This window comes from Terrapene carolina, unplaced genomic scaffold (genome assembly GCF_002925995.2).
Source record: "Terrapene carolina triunguis isolate 2854851 unplaced genomic scaffold, T_m_triunguis-2.0 Scaffold212, whole genome shotgun sequence".
Taxonomy (NCBI): domain Eukaryota; kingdom Metazoa; phylum Chordata; order Testudines; family Emydidae; genus Terrapene; species Terrapene triunguis.
In genome coordinates this window covers 8,236,038-8,263,337 of record NW_020664563.1, presented here as the reverse complement: position 1 = coordinate 8,263,337, position 27,300 = coordinate 8,236,038, and the positions used below count along the sequence as shown (strand labels likewise).

Genomic DNA, 27,300 nt, shown 5'->3' with positions numbered 1-27,300 from the left:
ACAGCCAACTTGTCTTGTTTGCTCAAGCTGGATGGCAGAGTGCCTCCATGCTTTTTGCACTCGCTAAAACATACCCCATTACTCACAATGCAATTGCACACCACCTCCTCCAGAAGTCTATTAAACAGGCCTCATACCTTTTCCAGCTCTAAAGCCAACATAAGGAAGTGCATAAAAATTCACTAAGGGGAGGTACCATCTGATCCTTATCCTAATGTTCCCCAGTATGAATTATAAAGAAACCGGAGAGAGACGGGTAGAGAGCTAAGCTGATTCTGACCAGAGCATTTTTCAGCAGGAGCTATTTCAAGTCTGCAATAGGGGCAAGTGCTAGGAAATTGCAACTATATCTTTCTAGATTCTCCAAAAATAACAAGTGGTTCCCATGTGAGCAGAGACAAGAATTGATAATGGCAATAAGTGCTCTCATAAGGTTCACATACAGGAAAGACATAGATCTTGAACCTTTGTACCACATACTGGAAAAACGCATAATTTTGGAGTCTAGCTATTTTTCACCTTTCATCCCCAACCTCCTTTTTGAGCATCAGTAATTCAGCAAAGAGATGGGAGTTCCAGTCCTGCTTCTCATTGCCCCAAAAACCGACCAGACGCTCAGAGCACTAATCTTCACAGCTCCTGTGCTCTAAGAGGTCCAAGTGGCTTGGCGCAGCAGCGTCCAGAAGTATCAGGATGTAGCCCTGCCCCAACCATCAGCCTGTCAGAACTCAATCTCAAAAAATTAAAAGAGATGGAATCTTTCACTGGGAGTGATACAAAGAAAATACATGATACAAATTAAATGAAAAAATAAATATACTCTGCACTCAGAAAAGCTTCTGTGCAAAGGTGGCACCTTTCTGGTCAAGTACATATTTTTTTTTAAATGAAGCTCTCTGTAAATAAGGCAAAAGCACTATTTTCAGTATCACTTTCCTCTTTCACCCACTGCATGGATGCCACTTCCACTGCTGGAGGAGGAGAGGCCCTCCTCTTTGCCAGACTCCTGGCACAGCTTGCAGTCCCAGGCCATTGTTTATGCTAGAGTAACTTTTACAGTTCAGTTTATTCAAAAACCAAGAGACTGTTTAGAAAAAAATATGGACATAAGCAAAGCTTCTAGTTGTAGTAGGTGGTTCCTGGAGTCTGACAAGGTGGTCTCCCATTGGATGTGCGCTCAAAAAAGTCATTTTATTTATAATTCCATAGAAAGAGGCACCAGCAAAGAATTAAGGTGGATCTATATTTTACTAGAGCCGCACAGAGCTCCAGAGTCAGTAAGTCTCTTCAGTTTGTATAGGATTGAGAACCAAGGGCTTTCCCTCCATTAGACGCTTACCATATATGGGATTCACAATGTGTCATTTTGATAACGCCTACACCACCTCCCAGCCGACGATAGTTCATTCCGCCATACAACCTGCAAAGAAAAGTTGTCGTTGGTCATACTGCTTAGGCTCTTAATGCACTGTCTTCTCTGATAAAAGCATGAAACAGCCTCCGTAGGCAGCATGTATAGTTCAGCACAATTGTTGGTCTCCATTTCAGGTGATGCCTGTGATTAAGCTGTCTGATGAGTAAGGCAGCGATCCCCAATCTATACACACACATCTAAAGTAAATAGCCATATTTGCTCACATATGTATCTCCCTTGAGGCGGACAGCAAATTATTTTGCTTCCAGTTTTCCAGCATCAGAAAACTGCACTGAATTTCCTTTCTGCTCCTGTGTAGTTACAGGAACAGAGGGCAGCAACTCTATGGGCTGCATTTGGCCCTCTGGCTATGCTTTGGGCAACCCTGGAGCAGGGGGTAAATCTTCTACATGGTGCACAGCTAATTTCAGACTCATATCTGCTTTATACTACACACAGCTGAACAGACCAATGTATAATGCATTTCAAACATCATCTGTTCTCTCCATGCTATGATACTGAAACAGTGCCCACATTTCATATGGAAATCTGATGCCTATCAGCTCTCATTTCCTGCTTCAGCTGCATATTCCTCTATGTGCTGACGCAGTTACAGTCTGCTGGAAGAAATAGGACAGTGGAGTTCTTTCAGTAACTGTCACCAATGCCATCCATTAACCCCAGATTGCATATCAAGGATTTCCCAGTGATGCTCCACACATAGGAGAAAAAAATTCACACAGCAAGAAGAACCGCAGCCAATAAAGAGAGGCAAGATGATAGGAGACATCACCAGCTTTATTCAATTCAGTGCAGGTAACAAACAAGCTAGTATCTTCAATAGCTACCTATATTAGCTACAAACATATGCTTTGGCTAGCTCTCCATACTATATGTCCTACCACTCCTGCCAGGGAGAGTGGCTGTCACCATTCGGTTAAAAGGCAGAATTAAGTTACTCCTGGGGGAATTGTGCACCACTGCGCAGGCACAGAATTCATGTCCCCCACAGATTTCTTTGCTTCCTTACGGAAAAAGGGCTTTCTGAAGGGGAAGCAAAGGGAAGCCACAAGAACGGTCATGCGCCCCACCCCAGCAGTGCGGGCGCAGTGTTTTGGGCACCTGGAGCAGATGGCAGAGAGGTAAATCACTGCATGGGACGTAGGGGTGCGGGGAAGGCGGGGCTGGGGATGCCCAGGCCGGTGGCTCCTACCCTGCACCGGGCTCAGCTGCTAGTTCCGGCTGGGCTGGGGCGGACAGGACTTGCTCTTCCCCTGAAAGGAGCGGCCTGGGCCAGGTCAGACCCACCCCCAGAACCTCCCCCGTCTGCAGGAAGCTCCACACCCTCCCCCCATCGCTCCTCAGCACTGGGGGGAGGGGTCACTTTATGGGGAACTCCGCTGTCTGCCCAATCCCTGTGCATCCAGACCCCCGCATACCCAGACCCCCACACACCTGAAACCCCATCCCGCTGAGCCTCACCTCCTACAGTCAGACCCCCCGCACTGAACCTCAACCCCCTTAACCCAGACCACCACCCCTGGTGAGCTCCCCACACTCCAAGCCCCACCCTGACAAGCCCCCTGCACCCAGACCCCCACCCCACCAGCACCTGGACCTCCATGCCAAGCCCCATCCCCCCTCACCCAGATTCCCCTGTTGAGCCCCAACCACCTTCATCTGGACCCCCCTGCAGAGTCCCATTGCCCCTGCACCTGGAACCCTGCAACGAGCCCCTGTGCATCCAGAATCCTCTCGCAGCCAGACCCGCCACTGAGCCACCCGTACCCTGATTGCCCCACACAGAACCCTCTCATCCCACACCTGGATCCCTCCTCACACTTGGATCGTGCCAGGCTGAGCCTGCCTGCCCACCCACACCCGGTGTGCCTGGTGTGGAGGGGCAGGGCCCCGGGGCATTTCTGTGGCAAGCCCAGCCCTTACGCCGTGTCACGGTTGGGTGTAGCCTCTCCATCAAGTCTGTCCCCCGAGGGGTGGGGTCGGGGAGATGGCTGGAGGTGATCTCCCACCTCTGTGCAGCCAGTGGCCTGTGCTCTCCATTGCAATGCTGGAGCCTCCACATTTATTTGTTGACAAAATTTGTAGAATTTTGCAGAATTTTAAAATGTGTGCAGAATATTTTTTGGCACAGAATTTTTAATTTTTTGGTGCAAAATTCCCTCAGGAATATTAAGTATATACTGCTCCCCACTGGGCTGGCTTTCTGAGCTGTACAGAGGCATCATCACACAAAAGTGCTTAACTGAGAGAAGTGCCTCCTACACTACATAGGAAAATCTCAGCATGAAAGGGTAATATACTAGTTCAGGCCAGCTCAATAGGACAAGGACATTAATTTCTTCCTATTCCCTGCACCCTGACAGATTTCTAAAGCATCAAATCCCTTTCAAGGATATAAATAGGAGTCAAACTCTACACTGATTAGATTAATGTACGAACAGTTGTTTTCAAGTGCAGTTATCGTCAGAAAAGTGATTCTGGAAAAACAGCCTCTCTCTGTTCAATACATATTTCCCACCAATGGTTTCATATCAGACCTGCTTAGTTTAAAGGTCAAAACAAGATTTTTCTAACTGCTAGCCCTGCAGATTTAACAGAACTCCATATACTCAAACTCCTCTGCTTCATACAATAGATCCCCATCTAAAGAGATTCTGGAATCCGAGCATAGCACTGTGAAGCCTAGATAGCCCCAAAGGAGCACACTGAATTCTGTTCTGCTTTCTGTATCTTTAAGCTTCAGCAGCTAAGGTACATGGTTATTTTTGTTGGTAAACTGAGCAGACATGGCTCAATGCATGTGTAGGTACACACACACACACACACACACGTACGTATGTACAAACACATGTACACACAGAGATCTCCAGATTAGCCTACAAAAAAAGTGCCAAAGCACAGTATTTGAGATTAGGAGGTCTAGGTTCTAATACAGTGTGTGCCAATGGCTCACTATGTAACTGACTAAGTCACTCACCTTCTCTGGACCTCAGTTTCCCCAGCTGTATGATGGCAAATCAAATCCCTACTTCCTAATGGTGCTGTGAGGCTTAAATTCACTAAAGTGGGCAAAGGTCTTTGGGGTCCTTAAGTATAAGGCACTATAGTAGAATCACCTCTATTATATTCAAAATGAAGAATATACTGCAGTTTTGAAAAGGGAAGCTGCAGGCCCTCACCACAGGGAGCTATTTCCAAAATGGCTGTTACTCCTCTGGTCAGACGTATGGAGGAGCAATGGGCAAGACACATATTGGAACACAGCAGCACTACAGACCATTCAGATATGGATTATTTTGGTGAAAGCGCAACACTTATGTAGGGGTTTGCTACCTCTCTTTAGGAAATGGCTGTGCAGTGAGACTTCACTGCTACTGATACAGCCTATCAGCACTAAAGTGACAGCATTATGAGTGGTAAATGTCTCCATTTCCTTTCTATCCTGAAACACATTCCAGGCGCATATGGGTGGCAGAGAAACACAGTTTCTCCACCTCTCAGTTATTCAGAAAGTGATTCTCTCTCACACACTGGAAATGGGAGGTTAGTCATGTGACATGCTGGATCACATTGCCTGCTCCTTCTGTTGGTTTCACTTTCAAACAAACCAGCCAAGTCACACAAAGGGTTACAGTGGTCACCTCCATCAACCAGACTTCCAGTAAGATGAGGCACAACACATCTCTACTCTGCTGGGAAGCATAATTTAAGCAGGTGTGCCTAAGGTTTGCAATGTCACTGTTTCATGAATTTAAAGGTTACCTCCATGTGTTAGCATCAGGATCAAACACTTCAATGGTCTTCAAGTACGTTGTGCCATCAAAGCCTCCCACTGCCATTAGCTGTCCATTCACTACTGCAAGGCCAACCTAGAAAACAACCCCCCCAGATATTATTCCTGCTTCATTGCAGGTCCTGAAGGCTTGTCTCACAAGAAAAACACTTCAATAAAAGACTATTCATTAATCAGCAGTCAAGCCTTGGGAAGATGTCAGTACACAGCACACACGTTCCTGGAGGCAGTAGGGGTAGAGAAGGGACAATTGTATTTTAGTATTTCTGTTAAAATACAGATTCATAAAACCTAGCATAAAATCGTATTCAACTAGAACATTTCAGTACAGATTCCCTCAAAACACATGGCTACTTCCCTGGGATGCTGAGTAGAGTTAACCGAAAAGAAAAGAAGATTAGAGCTTTCCCACCCTGTCAGAGAAGACAAAAAATGTGTTTTGCTGCTTGGTGCATTGGCAATTGTGTTGGACTCTCATCAGCAGTATGCTGGTTTTACAAGTGATTTAAATGTCATTGCTCTCAAGACTGGTTCAGCTCATCAGATAGCAAAAATGATGCATTCAAGTTCATGCCCAGGGACTGGGAGAGTAAAAACAGCAAGGGTTAGAATGAACAAGACCTTCATCACACAATAAGCAACCGGAGTTGTACTACACTGATCCCAGAGCGAACAGTAGGATCCTCCAGCCCCAGGCTCCGAGGACCTCATTGTGATGCTGGCAGGCCAGATGCCAGCTCTTGCCTAGGCTGCAGGCATTAGCAAAGAACTGACAACCTCGTAGCTGGAGACCAGACCAGGTCACCTGTATGTTAGTTTTGCTTAAAACAGGTATTAGTCTTATAAGACTGTATTTAGTGTTCAGATTCTATGAAATGCTTGTAAGTTGCTGCATGCATTAATCACACTTATAATGTCTGTATTCCATGCTATAAGAAAATATGTACATTTTGCTTTATAACTTTGAAAATGTTTGCTCTGAATTTATGAACTTAGCCATGGGAATCGTTCTCCCCATCCATCCAGAAGGACTACCAAAATCAGACAGGCCATCAAGGATCATTGCAATACAAAGGATTGGTTAATGGCCCTATCATACCTGGGAAATGCTACATGCAAGAAAGCTCATCCTGTGGCCTTGGAAGCTGAATGAAGGAAATAAAACAAAGTCACAGGGAAATTTTCCAGTGTTTTGGCTATTTGAACTCTGAAGGGCCAGAGACTCTAAACTGAAGCCAGAGATCCCCAGGGGCTGCCCTGAAAGACACTTAGAGTTGTAGTGGTCTGTCAATTCAATCACTCTTAGGATTTAGATGGCAAGTCATTTGTGTGCGTATGTTTGCTTGCTTTAACCTGTAAATAACTCTCTTACTCCTTTTTCCTAATTAATAAACCTTTAGATAGTTTATTACAGGAATGGCTACAGGCATTGTCTTTGGTGTAAGATCTAGGGTACCAACTGATTTGAGGTAAGTGACTGGTTTCTTGGGACTGGAAGCAACCTGAAAAACGTGTGATTTTTGGTGTAAGTGACCATTTATCACAAAGTCCAGTTTGTCTGGGTTGCAAGATGAACATGATAGTTCTCCAGTCTGTTTGCTAATTCCTCCAAAGCGCACAATAGGACAGTGCCTGTGTATTTAATGGCATGTTCTTTCCTCTAATGGATTTTGCTGCTATTGGGAGGTCGGAGGGGAGGTTATGGCTACTAACTGATGTAGTACACTCAAGAATTCCCTGCTTCAGAATTAAGTGCTCGTGACTCAGTGCTAGTTGTCAAAACTCTTATGAAAAAAAGCAGCCTAAAAAAATTTCCCCTTCTCAATTGTATTAAAAAGTTGTCGTCATCACCCACTCACCCCTTGCAGCATAGGAAGCTAATATTGCTACACCTTGTAGTTCCTTCTGGGCAATGTGCTTTGCCTTTTTACAAACATTTCCCTCTTAGAAGGGGGTTAAGATGCAGGAAAAGTGAAAGAAGCAAGAAAAGAACAGAGCCCTCCCTATGCTCCAGCTAAATAGCTAAGCACAGCACAAGCTGGCAAATGAAGCAGAACTCACGCCGCTCCGCCGTGATGTCATGGCCACCACAGGAGACCACTGGTTGGTTCTGGGGTTGTATCTCTCGGCACTGCTGAGCTCTGTGGTATCATCTCGGCCTCCCACAGCATAGATCATGTCTTGGTATACTGCACAGCCCAAGTGCTTCCGTCTAGTCCCCATGGGAGCTATTGTGTGCCAGCGGTTCTCTTGGGGATTGTAGCGCTCCACTGTGGAGAAAGTCACATTACAAATCTTTGGACACCATCTAATGCCCTTCTATTAGTGACTCTGTGCTTGTAGCCATAACACGGATCAGACTGTGAAGACACAACATTTCCTCCCCACACCAGAAACACATTGTGTCAGTTTGTCATCATCCACACTGCTTCTCCCTGCTTTCTCTAAAAGGCTTGCTATTCCTCCTCCTCTCCCCAACCCCAGTCTAACAAAGACAGGAATGCCAGATGTTCAGTCATTTATTGCACCTCAGCTGAAGAATGACAATCTGGTGAAGCTACAACTGGTCTGTACTGCCATCTACACTTGTGACAGGGTGACCTCCAGTAAGTATCCTGTTGCCCAAGCCAGTGAAGACCAGAGATATTGCAGAGATGATGCACTGGCTCTTGGTAGGCAAATGCTAAGAAAATGCACAAAGTAACTGCCTATTGCAACATCCTAGTGATAAGCAGACACACAAACATATAACCAGCTATCAGTGGTTTAGGAGGATGGGGACAGTACTAATGTATAGCAAAATCAACTTCAGGTGAGGAACTCACTCAGAAAACAGACCACAAAATATTTACCAGCTGTCTGGGGAAGGCTTATGGGTAAAAGAATGGGACCATGGAAGATACTGGTTGCAGTGCAGTATGGAGAAGTGACATACCTGTATTGAGAGGCGACGTCCCATCGGAGCCTCCCACAGCATAGAGAAAGCCCCCTAACACAGCCACTGCCACTCCTAAGCGCCTGGTGCTCATGGAAGCCACCCGAGTCCATTTGTTTTCTTTTGGATCATACCTGCCACAAGAAAAAGCAGAGACCAGTTGAGCTTTCAAATATACACATCAGGCCCTGTTTCCCTTGGGAGCTGCACCAAGCAACCAAAGGAATCTGTGGGGAGCAGTAGTTCTGACAGTTCCACATTCAGGTGGGGTAATACTAACACGTCTATTCTGGTTTTAGCCTCTAAAAGAGGTTCAGGATATGCACATTGTGGCACCTAGGCAGACAGTTGCTGTTTGCTGGAATTCAGGTTAAACTAAAAACATCCACCTTCAAATACAATCACTAACAAACCCACTCAGCATTTGTTGCCTCCTTTCAAACTCACGTGCACCAATTGCATCTTCTTATAAGATCTTTCCTTCTCCTCCCCTCCCGCTTCCTTATTTTTAATACCTTTCCACAATGTTGAGACAAGAGACGCCATCCTGGCCACCAACAGCATACAGGTATCCCCCGAGAACTGCCACTCCAACACTGGTTCTGCAGGTGCTGGTGGGAGCCACATCACTGCTCCACTGATTCGTCTTTGGGTCATATCTAAAAAGTGTGTCAAATAATTCAAGTCTGAACTGCTTATCTATGGAAATCTCCGACTCCCCTGTGGCTTGGGACTAGTGGTACAGTGGAACTTGCTTACCCTGAATTCAGAGGGAAACTATAAAGAAGAAGGATGAAAGTCCTGAATTGTTCCAATGCACTATGTAGTGCAAACTGCAATTCTGGTTGCAGTAAAACCTCTTCTTCGCATGAAGTGTTTCTTGGAAAAGTTACTGACTTCACTAAAAGCTGAAGTCCACTGTATTTTACTTTAAATCACTGAACGTTTCAAAGACCCAATTCTGACCTCCATTCCTCCTCCCTTGTATGTATTTCCAAGGTTCAGATAATTCTCTATTTACCAAGCCCAGAAAATAATGTCTGGATAGTTATCCGCACCTTACAAGTAAATATATGCTTGCAGGTTCACCTTCATGAGCAACACTAAAAAATCAAGCCAGTCGGAATGCATATGTAAGGAAGTTTGCAAAAGCCATGCCCATCAGAAACTACAGCCAGGCCCACTCTTACACTTCCTTTCCCTACTCCTTTACATGTCAAAGGCTATGCCTTATACAGAGCTCAGAGCAGAGTAATCAGACTCAGATTACCATTAAGTTAGGGAACAAGGCTACATTCTGCTATGTCTGATGTCTTAGTTTAATATAACATTGATACAGATGTCAAAAAGGCTAGTAATCACTGCCACATATTAGCTTATGTACTGAAGCAGGAAATGTAGATAGTATAGATGTAGTATTTCAACTGTTCAGCATGCGATCAACACAGACAGCAAAATGGACACCCTTATCACAGATGGCACCATGTTTTGAATGCATGTTAACTCTGCAATGATCTGCTGGAGACCTACCTTTCTACACTGTTAAGGTAAGAAGAACCATCATGGCCTCCCACAGCATACAGGAGGTCATCCAGAACACTGACTCCAACTCCACAGCGCCTTTTGCTCATGGAAGCCACCATCCGCCACTCATTGGTTTGAGGGTCATAGCGCTCCACGCTGGAAATTGCGTCCCCACTACACCAGCCTCCCACTGCGGGAATCAACACAAGAAACAGTGTCAGGGTAGTACATCAAACTCACACACTGTGTATGTGTCTACAACAAATAATCTATCTACATCTTCTGCCCACAGATGCTTCTTACACAGTATCCCAAGAAGACAGTATCAGAATTATTCACTCAGAGGACTGTCAATAAGAAAACAGGATGGGATTTTCAGAAGTGCCTACGTAAGTTTAGGAGCACAAGTCCCATTGAAAGTCAAGTGTTTCAGCATGTATTATTATGAGTGCTACCACAGTGCCTGGAAGCCCTAATCATAGACCAGAAACCCATTTTGCAAGACAGAGGCCTTGTCTACACTACAGGGGAAATTCGATCTAAACTACGCAATTTGAGTTATGTGACCAGAGTAACTCAAATTGACGTAGCTTAGATCTACTTACCGCGGGGTCCACACTACGCGTTGTCGATGGGAGATGCTCTCCCGTTGACTCCCCTTACTCTTCTCGATCCGGTGGCGTACAGGAGTCGACGGGAGAGCGATCTGCGGTTGATTAAGCGAGTCTTCACTAGACCCACTAAATCGACCGTTGATGCATCAATCGCCATGCATTGATCACTGGTAAGTGTAGACAAGCCCAAAGACAATGCAAGACAAGAAGAAAGTGAAGGTTAACTGAAAGTGTGGGATGGGTAACATAAAATGTCATTTCTGAAGGTCTGATAGTTAGGGTTGGCCATATGGACTAACTTTGAAACAGAGCATTTAAACTTGGAGCTCACAGCCGAAGTTGCAGGCATGGTACACACCTGCAAAGAGCACTTCTCCACAACGGATGGGTTTGCGTGGTCGAGTTCTTGGTCCCTGCATCAGCGGCCGCTCTTGGGGCAACAACAGGTAGTTCTTAGCTTCATCCACCAGGTCCCTGTGCAAGAGAAAACATTTATTCTAAATGTCTGGATGACAGTGGCATTTTTCAGGAAGTACTATTTGGGACATGCCATCCCTAAAAATAGCAGCCATCACCAATCACGTTACAGTTATTGCCATACTAAACAGAACATGCATGACTTTATGTAATATTATATATATATATATATATATATATAATATATAATAATTATATATAAACCTCTCTTAGGTATTCATAAGACATCTATTGCTAAAAGCCTCACACACAATACCAATAGATGGAAGCGGTATCCAGATGATAAAAATTTCATCATTCAGCTTTAACTAGCTCACCCACCCACCCTCTTACCCATCACCCTGCAAATAATTCTAACACTCCAAACCCCTGAGCAACTTCAATCAGCTTTTTTAAAATTTTATTTTAAATAACCTGCCAGAAAAAAGCTTCCACCTTCTCCCCACAAAAATTGAACTTCTCCAACACCAAAGTATTATACCTGTCCAAAGACCAGGAAAGGAACAATTAGTGCTACACGAGTGACAATTTTCGGTATATAAAAACACCAGAGCTTCAAAGTCTGATATCTCGTGAGCCTGCAGCATTAGAAAGGGGAGCTTTATGCCACTGTAAAGGGGAGTTGCAGCTTTCCCATAGTCCTAGCATTCTCTTCTAGTTCCAGGAGGGTTGGTATAGTCAGGAGTTCCAAAACTGTGGGCTAGGGCCCAAAGGTGTGCCACGACACAGTCTTGGGTGGTCTGCCAGCAAAACTGCATTCTCCAGTCAATCTCTTAGTAACTATTTAACTTCATGTGACTCATGTAATCTAAGTAAAAGCTATAGAAATGTAATGTTTTGAGCTGTGTATGTTGGACAAAATATAGAAAAAAAATATTTATTTATTTTAAAAACAAGCTGCAATATGTCAAGTTTAATTTTCGTGAGTACAATGGTGCATTTCACTGCAAGGTAACCTAGTAATGTACACACAGTTCACCATTTACAACTGTAAAAAATGTCAAGCAGTATTTCAATCTGACATGGATAGATTTAATTTTAGAAAATGAGAAGGATGCTCTGACGGAGAAGATACTGGAAGTCCCAGACCATCTACAGCTACACAAAATGAGCCAGCCAAAAAAATAAAGGAAGTGGTAAGAAAATCTGACGACACATATTTGAAGTTTAGATTCTTCTTTACCAGATCAGATGAGTACCTGTTGCCTCAGTGTGTTATAATATAATTGTCATTTTATGTTTTTATTTACAATGTTTTATTCTTTTCTAGTTCGTAGAGAGTATGGTTGAGTCTTTACTTACACAGCACCACAGAAATTCAGATTTTACACTAAAAAAATTGAAAACACAATATAGTGTTCAAAGTTGGACAACTATTTTGTTTTAAAATCAACAAACAACACATTTTTTAACAATTTTGTTAACATTGTTGTGTTGCTTATTGTTCAGTTTTATACATTGTACATTTACACATTGCGTTTTCCCTGTTTGAATGCCGAATTTTGCTCTCAATATTTTTTTTAAGTGAAGTGTAGTTTTACCAGAGCTGTTTGGTTTCAAAGATCTTGAAGCATTTCTTTGAGTGCATATTGCTTGGGATTTTTATAATTGTTTACTTTAAAATGAAAAGGAAACATGCACATTGTGTATAGCGTTATAGTTTATATGTATGTAATAATTAAAATTTATAATTTTTCCCAAGAAGTATTAATAGTGGGTCACAGTACCTATTGCAGCTGGAGGGTGGACTTCAGGGAAAAAAGTTTGGGAACCCCTGGCTACACGGGCCATTAAAGTCACGACATTTTCAGATACAGAAAAGCTATTTTAGGTTGTTTAGAATATGGCTTCCTCTGAGCAGTGCTCAGTGGGATTCCTGGTAACTAAGGCACCTGGCTTTACAGCCAAAGTGATAGGAAAAACAGGCCATCTTGGGAAGGGTGATTTATCAGAAAGGTAAATTGCCTACCCAAAGCTCTCTCTCCCACCAAAATATTGATTAAAAAAGCTCCTTTGAGGGTACACATTGCAATGTCTACTCAAATAAATACATACTTGCAATGCAGTGCTTTCTTCTATCTCCCCTCTATCCAATCCCAGAAAAGGAAACTGGTAAGTATCACCTTAGTTTTACCACTGACAAATCACAATATTTTTGGAGCGCAAACACAGATAAGGCACCCATATGAAGTGAAATTCATAGAAGTGCACTGTTCAGTTTCACTCTTTCCACCGGGACTTACCTGCATTCTTCGTCACTTTTAATGAGTGGATCTGAGCCGACTGTACCCACCAGGAACTTGGGACTGAGTAGTGGCAGACGGACATGTTGCAGCACCTATGAGACAAAACAGAACACAATTAAAGGCAACGCACTTGTCACTTTACAGATGGAGGGAACAGTCAAATAGAGAGCAACATTAGCTAATTTGCTTCCACATGCTTTGTGATCCAATTAAGTTATAATGCAGTCACAAAGAAGAAAGATTAGCAATAGGAGTGTAATAACAATCCCAGTAGCAATTCAGACCAGGACACTCTGGCTCAATGTAGCTTTTTGTCTATAGCACCTTTGCAATTTCAATAAGCCAATGTAGTCATCCAGCAGGACAACATCAGATTTTAAAAGAGCTGATCCAATGAGACTGCTAATGGATGAAACCAACAACCTGACTGAAAATCCTAAGGAGACTGCAGATGTCTATACATATTGTCCTAAGCACTTGTTTGGCTGGCAGTTTTATTATCTATTTACCCTTTTGAGTGTACACTGCATTGTACAGTAAATGAACTACATCAAACATGCCACAAACAGCTTACACTTTAAATGCATAAGTAGGTATAATGGAACACAGAATTAAACACAGATGAACATATGGTCCTACAAGGGTCCAAAGAGTTGTAAGGGGTATAAACTAGAGCTGAAAGGAGGATGACAATTCTGTTTCACAACAACTTTTGAAAGTTTTCATGAAATGCAATTGTGCTGAAATGTCCATTTTTGGAGCAAAAAGGGCAAAGCAGGGCAGTAAGAGTCTCTCTTTCTCTCTCATTATTTCTGACCAGAGAATCCTGGAACTCAGAAACCTTCCCCTCAAAAACTTTGTCAAAACAGATAACGCCGCTGCAAAATTTTAGCTTTGACAAAAGAGCATATTTAATTCAGAATGTCCTGACCAGCTCTAGTATAAACCCTCAGACTTCAAGGTATAAATCAACTTCCTGGGGTTAAGAAGAAACTTCCCTTAGGGGCAGGTTATTCCATAATTGCATTATGGGTTCATTCACAATCCTCTGAAGCATCTGGTACTGGCCACTGCTGAAGACCTGGGGTCCGATTCAGTATAGCAAATCTTAATGTTTCTATCTGTAAGCATTTCTAAAGGGCCCGCTCCTGACGTACCTGGGCACTGGACTTTTAGGCCTAGCTGACTGGAAACTGTGAGCGTTGTAACACATCTGGGAAGTCCGGAGAGGAATTACTTCCACTACTTACACCGACAAAATCCAATCTCTCTCTCCTTGTACAAAGCAGATGCATGTGAACCATGCTCAAGGTTACCTGGGGTAGCTGGGGTCGCCTCTCCTGAATGCTGTACTTTACCCAGGCCATCACTGCATTGAACACCTGCTCCTCACTGCGAACATTCAACTCATCACTGGATATGATATCTATGAGCTGATTGGCTGGAAGAAGCATGAACTCCTCACTCTCCATCACCTGTTCAAAAAGATGGTGATAAAGAAAAAGGTAAGGACAGTGTTTCAAAGCACTCACTGCTTCTGGACTCTACTTCAAGGTTAAAGGAGAAATCCCTCCCTTTAGATAGGATCCAATTGGTCAGATCCAGTAAGGTGCTGAGCACCTTCCACTTCCGTTGACGTCAGTGGAAGTGGAAGATCTGCAGCGCTTCACAAAATTGGACCCCACAGTGCAGTTCAGATAACTTTTAGATGGCAATGCAAATGAATGGGGAATATAAAAGTTCTGTAAAGTGGTAAGTCACAGCATGCACTAATCTAGTTTCAAAATTCGGGAATAGCAAAGCCCTTGTTTAAAACCAGCCTCCTCATTTGCCATGTGGAATACATAAAACAGAAAGAAAAATGTTCTGCAGCTGATAAATATTTGAGAGGAAAGTGGCACCAAAATAAAGACATTTTATTTGTAACCTAATAACAAATCCAAACCAGAACCGAAGGTAAAAGTCTCAAAAACACATTACCAGAGCCATTGTAGATATATAGGAAAAATCTTCCTGATGTTGATTTGTAGCAGAATGGAAAGTGTCTCAGGACAGCAGATGGACTCATATGATCCTACCTCTGTCTCTTTCACTCTCTCTAAATATACACACAGAGTGATAGAGTGCCATTGCACTTAAGAGGGAATCAGAGCCTCTGAAAAACCCCAAGGACTGATCTCCTATGAAATATAAGCCACTGACAACCTGCAAACATGTTAATAATTTCTTCTGTACTCAAGATAAGAAGCAAGTTTCTCTGAAGACATTAGCCACCATTAGAAGACCTAGGAGATTCTTCTCCTTCCTATGCTCAGACCAAATGATAGCACAGCGATAATGCACTACACAGCCATGCTGCAGACATTCCTGGGTGGCTATGGAGCTAAGACACACTGAATATCATGCTCAGGCACTCAGATAGCAGGACAATGGGAGAGGTATAACAACCTAAATAAAACAGACCTATGGACATGCACAATTGCTGACAGCCAACCCATCTTCCACACAAGTGTGCCCAGTTTCTACCACGGCACCTGGGAAAGAGGTTCAGCAACATGAAGTGCTTGAACATTGGCCTTTCACAGTAAGTAATGTGCATGCAAGAGCTCAGCTTCCTGGCTGCAAGATTTTAAGCATAATACAAATAAATTCTCTTGGCAAAGATTTCCACTCTTCTAGTGATCAGCTGCATGGTCCATTTAGTTACTTGAAGAACTGATTCAAAATATTGTGTGTGTACTAGAAAATATCCAAAATGCTCACAACAGCACATGTTGCTAAACGGGACTCAGCAGGCAGCGAAGGTCACAGTTATCCGACTAGCTTCCAATGGTCATAGGAGAAGCTGAGATAAAGTTGGTCAACAAACTACCTCGCCTCTGCAGTCCCACTGCTGGGGAAGGAGGTAGAAACTGGGCTGCCAGCATGTCTGTCGGGTCTGCCTCCCACCCCTACAAACGGTAGCTTGTGCCTAAGGCTGGCCCTGACAGTTGCAAAGTGATAGTCTGAAAAGTAGCAGAGCACTGCAGGGAGCAAAATCCTGTAACTCTCCAATTTATTTAATAATGGGAGGTCTTTTAAGACCTTGAAAGTAATGCTAGCGCTTCTGCCACCTGGGTTGCCACCTCTGTGTAACTTGCTAGCATACATAATTTAACAATCGCATAATTTAAAAATGTCTAAACATCACCTTTGTCCCAATTTTACAGATAATTATCTGGCTAAAATTATAGACTATTTGACTGCTTCCTTACTGAAAGCTTATAGCCTTATATAAGATCTTGAATGGGTTACACTACTGTTTTCATGCTGATTGTGATCAGGAGAATTTATCTTACAGTGTTGGCTGTGATTATTTGATTTATATACCAGACAACATGGTTCATCCTCACAGAACAAATGTCTTAAAATAGAATATATGGTGAGAGTTTTGCCTACTGACACAAAAAAGCATGAGCTGTCCATCCTACAATCGATTTTTTTTCTCCTTTGCAAAGATGTCAGGAACAGAACAAAAAAAATTATGCAGGAACAAACCTTCATAGAATAAAATTGTTAATAGATTCATTTCACATTATATGCATGAGATTCACTAGGACAGATTAAACTGAGAGGAATGGAAAACTTGGAGAACTACTTTACCAAGGAATTAATGATGTATTGCAGCAACATACATAAAAATAAACAGAACTAGAAAGTTAGCACAGTAGAGTATATGGACTAACTGACTGGCTTTGCCTAGTTGCCTAGTGGTTAGTCCTCTACATTGCCAGGCAGGAGATTCCATCTTTTGTTTCATTCTGTCAGGTTGACAGAAGTATGTACATGCAATCCCTGTGGAGGAAGGAACGCTTTGCATTACTTATCAGTCCATTTTGGCTTATTAAATAGCCAGGTAACTGGGTTCCACACAGGATTCTGGTCCATTCTTCAGGTGGAAAGAAGATGGCTGCAAGGATGGTGGCCCCAATAAGATGGGGAAAGAGATGGAGGAGAGAGGATGAAAAAATAGAGAGTTCTTTTAGGGCTCTGATAAGGACATGGATATAGAGGCATAAAAACAATAGCATCTGCCTCTTCCAAGTTTATATGAACGGTTTTGAGTAAAGAAAAAAATACTGTTGTAATCACGGCAGCAGCTTTCTAAAGGCCACATTTCAGTTTAGTAATTTATACACTAATATAGTTGAAGGGGAAGTTTTTTTTTTTTTTTTTTTTTTGCAGCCAAAGCTTTTGTGCGGCATGTAATCTGTTGTGGGTAGGAAGAAAGACAAGAAGCTGGCTGCAGTGGGAACATAAAGGAAGAAATGGACTCCTTGCCATTGGGACCTAACACTTTCAGATTCTAACTGCATGTATCAATGTTTGAATATTTCAATACAAAAATACTGGACTGTAAAAAGTTATTTAGAGGCTTGTAGTCATGCCCTACTCATGTAATAGTGGAAAGAACACAGCTCTAATTGAAAACAGCAAGCATTGAAAATAAACAACTGGCTGATTACCGTCCCTCCCCAAGAAAACAGCAGAATTAATGCAGTACAGAGAAAATGTGGAGTGGAATGGCAAGCTTCAAGCTTGGGCCTGAAAAATTCACTCACCTATGGCAATCATTAAGTTCTACAGAATTTAGACTCATTTAAAAAAACCCAAAAACCTCAGCTTCTAGCCCTTATGTCTGAGAAGCCTTCCAAATACATCTGAGCATAAATCGATGCAGTGTGTCTTCAGTTAGCTGTGGAGCAGTCTTCAATGTGTCTAAAGACAGTCAAGCTCAAGTCTGTCTGCCCCTGCTCATAACTTACTAAGTGGCACCAGACTGAAATGAACACAACTCTGGTCAGTTTCACACAGCTCTTCAGAAAAACCTGTGGGTCACAACCAATCTATCAATTACATACTGCTGTGGTTTGGGAAAGCTATATGTAGAAGGGAAGGCATTGAAGTTATTCACAAGGGAGGGGATCCAAAAATTGGAAGCGGGGAAATAGAGTAGGAGTAACTCCTTTCAAGCCTCCTGGCTGCTGTGAGGGGTAAAGTGGTGCAGGTTCTGGAGGAGGTAGGAGAGATATAATGTTCCTTCTCCCACCAGGGGAGTACAGCTTCAAGTTTAGAAAACACCTTCTTGCCAGAGGCTGACACAAAATATATAGCTCCCAAACCACCAAATAGTGACCAGGAAAAGCATCCTGATAGAAAACACAGCCCTATTACTCCCAAAAGAGAATGTGAGGAGGGGCTATGCTTCTCACCAGAGCTCTACCCATGGGATTCCTTGGTGGGACCCCACCCTCTTCTGTCATCTATTTCTGGCTAGTAGGACTAGTCCTTCACTGAACTGATGTCTGGTAAGTCTTTCACATCTGCTAGAAATAACTGAAAAAGTAAAAAACCTGACTTGGGTTTAAAAAGGTCACCTCTGCAGATACACATTTGAATTACTTTCAAACAACTGTTGCTGAATGGCAGATGTGAAACACAGTTTCTGATTAGGGAAGGGAGTTGAAAGCTCCTCTGAGGCCTCTGCAATTTTTCCCACAGCTTCCCCAGTTCTCTCCAATCCCTTTATTAAAACTCTATATTTAGTTTTTGAAGTGTGTGTGTGTGTGTGTGTGTGTGTGTGTGTGTGTTTTAAACTATTCAGCACCTCAGGAGAGTGGAACGTCACAAACTATTGTTCAGGAACAGAGTGTCAGATGCAATCCATACACATTGCCACTTACCAATGAGCTTTCAGCATTCACTGTTTATAATATGTGTAGTATTCACATCAGAACATTAAGTTGAGAAATAACTAGTATGTAATATAGAATAGTTATCATGCAACTTAGTACTAATGCTGCAGCTACATCCTCTCTCTCTTACTACGCCAGTCAATACTGACCAGGAACAAGAGACATTGCAGGTGGAAGGGCAGGATCTGTAAGGAGGCACTAAACACGAAATGCCCAGAACCCACACCCTGCAGCTTACCTCCTGAAAGTTATGTTGCGTGAACTTGTCGGCAATCCTCAGCAGCTCACGGCAGGAGTGAGTGTCAGCAAAAGCCCGGATACCCAGGCAGTTGGAAGGGTCCAATTGTCTTTTTAGGAACTCACAGCAGGCTTCCTGGATCTCAGCCAACTGGAGTAGGCAAGCAGCTGGCAGTAAGGTCTGGACGTTGCCCTCTTCCACTGTGATCTGGGAAGTGTATGCAAAGTCAATCAGCAGCTCCATGGCCCTTTCATCGATGTCTCGAATCACTACCTCTGTCTGCCGACTTTCTGCCAGTTCCCCAGTGAACATGGCTCGGAAATAAGGACTGCAGGCTGAAAGTATCACCCGGTGTGCATAGATCTTTTTGGCACCCACGACTAGTACCACATCACACAACTCTCGGTGCTTCCGCAGAAGATTGATAACCTCTAAGGTTTGTCGAGGGTGCTTGTCTGAGATGTAGGGCATGCGAGCAGGTTGTGGTACTCCCTCTGGCAGTTTGTTGGGATCTCCAAGGGTGCAACGGCTCGTCACATCCATTCCGGTCTCTCCTGGTCGAGTACTGGTACACCTGCAAAGGAGCAAGCCATGAAACAGGATTATCATTGACTCATCTCTCACCAAATGTCATTGGTGGCTCTGTGTCCATCACTGTCTGGTCTGAGCTGGACACAGAAATATCACCACTTCCAGCTTCCTTGGCCACCTACGGAAACAAGCACTTTTGATCAAATAGCCACAGAAAAAAAAACAGTCTAAATCAAAGCATCCCAGTGAGTTAACAAAAGCCAGCTTGCAATAGGCTCATGTTTACATCTATTTTATAGACTTTTCTGGTACTCATCACTGTAGTATCTGAGCATGTCTTACACATTTAATTGAACCTCATAATAGCTCTGTGAGGTAGGGAAGTAATATCCCCATTTTACAGGCAGTGAATTAAGGAATAAAAGAGTGACTTGCCCAAGATCACACAAGAAGTCTGACACAGAGCTGGAACTAAATCCCAGATCTCCAGAGTCCCAGTCAAACTTCTTAACTACAAGATCAACCTTCTTCTCTTCTTCAAGCTTCCTCTATGTAGATTTTTATATCACCCATCACTGTGGTATTTGAGCACGACAGCCCTGTAGACTTTCATAAAGTAAGACGGTTGGCTAGTATCATGGTTATGTCCCAGCTTCCTGGTGCATCCACTAATTTATTTGTTATCTCTCTGATTTTTGTACCTGGACTCTTCAGACACAATACACACCCTGGTGTTTCTGGTGGGTTCCAAGAGGTTGTTAATTTCTCCTAGGAATTGCATACTAAGGACTGCAATTAGTGTGATTGGATCCTAAACAGTCAAAACATTTTCAACAATACTTAAAAAAAAAAAAAAAAAATCAACTCCCTTTCCCCGAAAGGAAGAAAATAAAGTCAAGATGGAAACCTTAGAAACTAGAAGCCATTCAGCAAGATACATAAACAATAACATCTTTTACAGAGATTGGGGGGGCAGGGGACTACCCTAGTATTTCACCAATGTCACTGTCATTAGCTAAGGTGTAAAAAGTTTTCAGCCACTGCTGCAATTCTTTAGTTCTTTGTTGTCCTCCACTCGGTTTTTAGGCCACAACTACCATCCCCATACACCCTCTTGCCCCTGGACAGGTATCAGCCACAGGGTATCTTAGGAGTAGAGCCACTGCTTTATACTATCACCACCAGCCACACAAGCCCTCCAAAAAAGGGGTAGAAATTGAACTGTACCCCACCTGCACTGGCTATAAATAGGGAGAACACAGTTGCAAAAAAGGCTAACATAATTCTGTGGTGCGTGTGTGTTGTATGTCAGACTTGGGCAGTAATTTTCCTGCTCTACTCGGCAGAGGTGAGGGATCAGCTGGAGTACTCTCTCTCGTTCTGGGCACCACACTGTAAGAAAGCTATGGACAAATCAGAGAAAGTCCAGAGGGAAACAAAATGATAAAAGGTTTAGAAAACTAACCTGTGAGGAAAGGTTAAAAAACCTGAATGTGTTTAGTCTTGAGAAAAGACTGAGGAGGGACCTAATAACAGTCTTCAAATATGGTAAGGGCTGTTATAGAGAGGATGCTGATCAATTGTTCTCCATGTCCATTGAAGGTTAATCTACAGCAGGGAGATTTAGGGTAGATATTAGGAAAAATTTTCTAACTATAAGGATAGCTAAGCACTGGACTAGGCTTCCAAGGGAGGTCGTGGAATCCCCATCATTGGAGGTTTTTAAGAACAGGCTGGACAAACACCTGTCAGGGATGGTCTAGATATATTTGATTCTGCCTCAGTACAGGCACTGGACTTGTTAACCTCTCGAGTTCTCTTCCAGCCATACAGTTCTATGATTCTATGCTGCTCGCAACCACTAGTAGCAAAACATTCTCACTCAATCTGCACTAAGAGTTAAAAGGAAATTTAGCCTCACTTTGCAACTGCATGGTACATTTTGCTGCATGCTTGAAGGAAGAATTAAAAATAGATCACATCTTTTTCTCTCATTATGATGTCAAATGCACTTTCTAACCACAAGGAAGTTGTTCTATTCATGACATTTCAAATAATTCAGTTGCATCTTAAACTGTTTTCCCTCTTTCTCCCCACTTCCTCCCCAATCGTCATATTCAGATGTTTCAGACCATTACCTTTCCCTCATATCTTGGTGACAAAGGTTCAGCTGGGTTTCCCCTCTAGGTTTTGCTGGTTACTCCTATTCAGTCTCTGTACACTTCAAATAGATTGGTTGGTTCCCCCTCAACTCTATCCTTTTATATGCTCACTGTCATCCCTCGTAACATCTCTGACAAATCCTTTTGGTTTTAAACTCTCTCTTCGTTCCTGCACTTTTCTAGCTCATTTCACCAGGCGGGGCTTTCTCATCATTTTCAAAGACATGCCCTGTTTTCAGAAAGGTGATTTCACATACAATGTTGGGAAACTTTCCAGTGTGGATTATGTAAATTAATCTCAGCAATATCCCCATGCAAACCCTAGAAAACTTGGTTATACATTCATGTACTTGCCTTACCAGTTTAGTTTAATAGTTTTTAGTAAATCAGGCCAGAGGATAGGTACTTCATCCTTCTATCAGGAGATGGAGAAGGACTCAAAATAATTTGTGACAAAATCCTCCTGTAGGAGGGTCTAGTTCTAGCTAGGCAAACCAGTTAGGATTGCATTATGCGCCACCATTTTTAAGAGGCATCAAGCCTTCTCTGAAAAAGAGAGAGCATGAGTAAAATGTGTACCATCAAGGCCACTTTGGACAGCATTTCTTGACCAAGCTTGCAGCCAAAGCATCTTTGAGCAAGGTAGATGCTGCCATCAATTTCAAAGTGACCCTGATGAAATTATAGATCATATCACAGAAAAGTGTGGGATATTTCTATTAGGGGAGCCATTTTCTGAAAAATGGGATGCTCCTTGTTATGCCTGAAGATGAACTTTTGAAGACACATGTAGGCTGCCCAACTACATGAGCCCCCTGAAATGTGGTCCTGGAGCAGCACTCCCAAACTCTTTTGAGAACCACATCCGCCTTCCATTCTACAGAGTCATGGCAAAGGCTACTCCCCTACGAGTAGGATGGTTTACTTAGCCAGTTCCATTATCCAGAAGTCTTAAGCCATGTCTACACTACCGTTTATGTCGGCAAAACTTATGTCACTCAGGGATGTGAAAACACACACCCCTGAGCAACATAAGTTTTGCCAGCATAAGTGGCAGTGTGCACAGTGCTATGTCGGCGGGAGAGCTACCGCTGTTCATTGGAGATGGATTAATTATGTTGACAGGAGAGCTCTCTCCCGTCGGCATAGAGTGGCTATGAGAGATCTTACAGCGGCTTAGCTGTATTGGTACAGCTACGCTGCTGTAAGGTCTCTAGCGTAGACATAGCATTAGTTGATTTTGAGAATTGGGAAGAGAACCAGGCGAAAACTATTCCAGTGTCCTCTAGATCAGTGGTTTTCAAACTTTTTTTCTGGTGATTCAGTTGAAAATAGTTTATGCCCACGACCCAACGGAGCTGGGGCTGAGGGGTTTGGGGTGTGGAAGGGGGCTCAGGGCTGGGGCAGAGGGTTGAGGCGCGGGGGTGAGGGCTGCAGGGTGGGGCCAGGAATGAGGGGTCCTTTGGGGCCATCTGCCTGTCCCAAGTCAGGATAAAGGAGGAGGGTTGGGCATGGGGCTAGCAACTCCACCCCGTAAAAAATTAACTTGCTACAGAAACGCCAATAGAGATAACAGAGACTTTTAGCCTGGAAAAAGAAGGGTCTTCAACTCGAAGACGCATGACGCTGGGTGGTGAAAGTCGTGAGGAAGCCACTAAGCCGATTACCCTTCTTGCAACCAGGAGGATTACCATCGGTACATGGAACGTGAGGACCATGTACGAGTCAAGAAAGACGGCGCAGGTCGCAGCAGAGATGAGGAGCAACAACCTGACCCTACTAGGCATTAGTGAGATAAGATGGACGCAAGCTGGACAGAGACGACTGTTGACAGGAGAGCTGTTGCTGTATTCCGGACATGAAGAGAGCGACGCACCCCACACACAGGGAGTAGGCTTCATGTTGTCCAAGCAGGCACAGAGAGCACTGATTGGTTGGGAGGCACATGGTTCCAGGATCATCACAGCATCCTTCAGAACTAAAATGAAGAGGATTAAGATGAATGTTGTACAGTGCTATGCTCCAACCAATGACAGTGAAGAGGGGGACAAAAACTATTTTTACAACAGACTTCAGAAAATATTAGAGATTCTCCCAGACAAAGACATTACCATCCTTATGGGAGATTTTAATGCCAAAATTGGACCTGACAACACAGGATATGAACAAGTCATGGGGACCCACGCTCTGGGAGAGATGAGTGAGAATGGAGAGAGATTTGTGGATCTGTGTGCACTTAACCTGGTCATAGGAGGTAGCATCTTTCCTCACAAGCGGATCCATAAGAGTACCTGGGTATCGCCAGCAGGCACGATAGAAAACCAGATCGATCATGTCTGTATTAGCAAGAAGTTCAGAAGATCTTTGCAGGACGTTAGAGTTAGAAGAGGAGCAGACGTAGCGTCTGACCACCACTTAGTGGTGGCCAGATTGAAGCTGAAGCTGAAGAAGAACTGGATAGACGCGTTAGACAGAAGAGCGAAGTACAACATCAGCCTTTTGAAGGATCATAAGATCAAGGAAGATTTTGGACTGACGCTGAAGAATAAGTTTTCAGTACTACAGGATCGGTCTGAGGAAGAGGAAGACAGTGTACCCAACAGATGGCAGAAAGTGAGAGACACTTAGGTCAGCATGTCAGGAAGTGCTTGGAATTAAGAAATACCAGCAGAAAGAGAGGATCACAGCAGAGACCTTGACTAAGATAGAAGATAGAAAGAAGAAGAAGGCAGTAGTTAATAACAGCAGGACTAGAGCAGCAAAGGCTAAAGCGCAAAAAGAGTATGCTGAAGCCCATAGAGTAGTGAAGAGGAATATTAGGAAGGACAAGAGAGATTATGTGGATGGACTGGCAGCAGAAGCGGAGCAGGCAGCATACAATGGCAATATGAAACAGCTGTATGACATCACCAAGCGACTGTCTGGAAAGTTCAGCAAGCCAGAGCGTCCCATCAAAGACAAGCAGGGAAAGTCTATAACAGAAATAGAACAACAGATGAATAGATGGGCGGAGCACTTTGAGGAACTTCTGAATAGAACAGCACCATTAAATCCACCAGATATTGACCCAGCCAACGAAGACCTTCCAATCAATTGTGACAGACCAACCAGAGATGAGATCAGAAAAGCCATCACTATGATAAAGAATAGGAAGGCGGCTGGACCTGACGATATTCCAGCAGAGGCCCTGAAAGTAGATCTGGATGTTTCAGTAGAAATGCTGTACCCCCTCTTCGAGAAGATATGGGAAGAAGAAGTGATTCCGGCGGACTGGAAAGAGGGATATCTTATTAAAATCCCCAAGAAAGGAGACCTCAGCAATTGGGCCAACTACAGAGGAATCACACTTCTGTCGGTGCCAGGGAAGGTCTTCAACCGAGTCCTCTTAGAGAGAATGAAGGATGCCGTCTATCCACAGCTACGAGATGAGCAAGCAGGTTTCCGGCAAAATAGATCATGCACGGACCAGATAGCAACGCTCCGCATCATAGTCGAGCAGTCTATGGAATGGAACTCCTCGTTGTACATCAATTTTGTTGACTATGAGAAAGCATTCGATAGCGTGGATCGAGAGACTCTCTGGAAGCTCCTTCGGCACTATGGCATCCCAGCAAAGGTGGTCAACCTGATTAAGAACTTATATGACGGCATACACTGTAGAGTGATCCATGGAGGGCAGCTTACAAACAGCTTCCAGGTGCGAACCGGAGTCAGACAAGGATGCTTGTTGTCACCATTTCTCTTTCTCCTTGTCATTGACTGGATTATGAAGACATCCACTTATGAGCGTAGGAGCGGAATCCAGTGGACGTTGTGGACCCAGCTTGATGACCTGGATTTTGCCGATGACCTTGCACTCCTTTCGCATAGCAAACAGCAGATGCAAGAGAAGACCAACGTAGTGGCAGCCACGTCATCACAGGTTGGCCTCAACATCCACAAGGACAAGACCAAGATCCTCAAGATTAACTCCATCAGTAATGACCCAGTCACACTGAATGGAAGCCCTCTGGAAGAAGTACAGTCCTTCACCTACCTAGGCAGCATCATCGACCAACAGGGTGGCACGGACGCAGACATCAAAGCAAGGATCGGTAAGGCAAGAGCAGCTTTCTTACAGCTCAAGAACATCTGGAGCTCTAGAGAGCTGTCTTTGGCAACAAAGATTAGACTGTTCAACTCCAACGTGAAATCAGTCTTATTGTATGGAGCTGAAACCTGGAGGATAATTAAAACAACCACCAGGAAGATCCAGACCTTCATAAATAGTTGCCTTAGAAGGATTCTCCAGATCCGCTGGCCAGACACCATCAGCAACATCTACCTCTTGGAGAGGACCCGTCAACTTCCAGCAGAGGAAGAAATTAGAAGGAGAAGGTGGGGTTGGATAGGACACACACTATGCAAGCAGCCAACCAACATCACTAGACAGGCATTGCGGTGGAACCCCCAAGGCAAGCGGAAAAGAGGCTGTCCAAGAAACACCTGGCGACGCGACCTTCAGGCTGATAGCATAAAAATGGGCTATACCTGGAACCAGCTAGAGCAAATGGCCCAGGATAAAGGACTCTGGAAATCTGTGGTTGGCGGCCCATACCCCGATTGGGGTGACGGGCATGAGTGCGTGAGGGGGCTCTGGGCTGGGGGTGCGGGCTCGAGGGTGCAGGAAGGGGCTCCGGGCTTGGAGGGGCTCAGGGCTGAGGCAGGGGATTGAGGCGCATGGTTGGGGCACGGACTTATCTCCGGCGGCTCCAGGTCAGCAGTGCAGCTGGGATGCAGAGGCAGGCTTCTCGCCTCTCCTGGCACCACAGACCGCACTGCGCCCTGGAAGTGGCCAGCAGGTCTGGCTCCTAGGTGGAGCCGCGCAAGCGACTCCGCGTGACTCTCGCCCGCAGGCACCCTCCCAAGCTCCCACTGGCTGGGAACTGGCCAATGGGAGTGTGGAGCCAGTGCTCGGGGTGGCGACAACGCACAGAGCCCCGTGGCCCCCCTGCCTACGAGCTGGACCTGCTGCTGGCCACTTCCAGGTAGGGACTACTAGTTTTACTAATAGTTTTTACTGGCCAGCTGCCAAGGTCCCTGGGTGCTGAGCAAGGCAACCCAGTGCCTTGCATGCCGCAACCCAGTACTGGGTCGCGACCTGAACTTTGAAAACCACTGTTCTAGATTGAGTAAAGCTCCCTATGAAATCTTAGGCTCTTGGGCGTTTTACCCAGATCAAGCTATATTTTAAGTTAGTTTAATTTGTGTGGTGAAAAACCTTAGCCCCTTGCCTCTAGTTGGGGAGAATGAAATCTCCTCCCTTCCACTAGATTGAAGTCAGTTTTAAGTCAGTTTTAAACTGAATAGCTGAAAATGTGGCTTGTTAATGAGAAGAATTCCATTCTATTCAGGTTCTTACACCATGCCCATTGTCCTGGTATTCTTGTACCACCAAGGTATCTGGTATATTTTCTAAAGGAAAGAGTGTTACTTAATGATTAAAGCAAACTGAACAGATGTAAAAAGAACGAGTACTTGTGGCACCTTAGAGACTAACAAATTTATTTGGGCATAAGTTTTCGTGGGCTAAAACCCACTTCATCGGATGCATGCAGTGGAAAATACAGT

The 27,300-nt window shown here is 44.0% G+C and overlaps 1 protein-coding gene across 3 annotated transcripts in view; it reads right to left on the bottom strand.

Annotated features, from left to right (window-relative positions):
• Positions 1–760: 760 nt before the first annotated feature.
• The window catches only part of LOC113407545 (kelch-like protein 20), a 40,106-nt gene continuing 13,566 nt past the window's right edge, over positions 761–27,300 (bottom strand). For all 3 annotated transcript variants that reach the window (XM_026656175.1, XM_026656176.1, XM_026656177.1), the window contains 10 exons: positions 18,998–19,571; positions 14,341–14,499; positions 13,022–13,116; positions 10,660–10,775; positions 9,694–9,877; positions 8,679–8,822; positions 8,164–8,297; positions 7,290–7,498; positions 5,198–5,304; positions 761–1,420 (listed from right to left, as the gene is read on the bottom strand). In XM_026656175.1, coding sequence (XP_026511960.1) covers positions 1,336–1,420; positions 5,198–5,304; positions 7,290–7,498; positions 8,164–8,297; positions 8,679–8,822; positions 9,694–9,877; positions 10,660–10,775; positions 13,022–13,116; positions 14,341–14,499; positions 18,998–19,571 — 1,807 coding nt within the window. In that variant the 3' untranslated portion in view covers positions 761–1,335. The remainder of the gene's footprint in view (positions 1,421–5,197; positions 5,305–7,289; positions 7,499–8,163; positions 8,298–8,678; positions 8,823–9,693; positions 9,878–10,659; positions 10,776–13,021; positions 13,117–14,340; positions 14,500–18,997; positions 19,572–27,300) is intronic.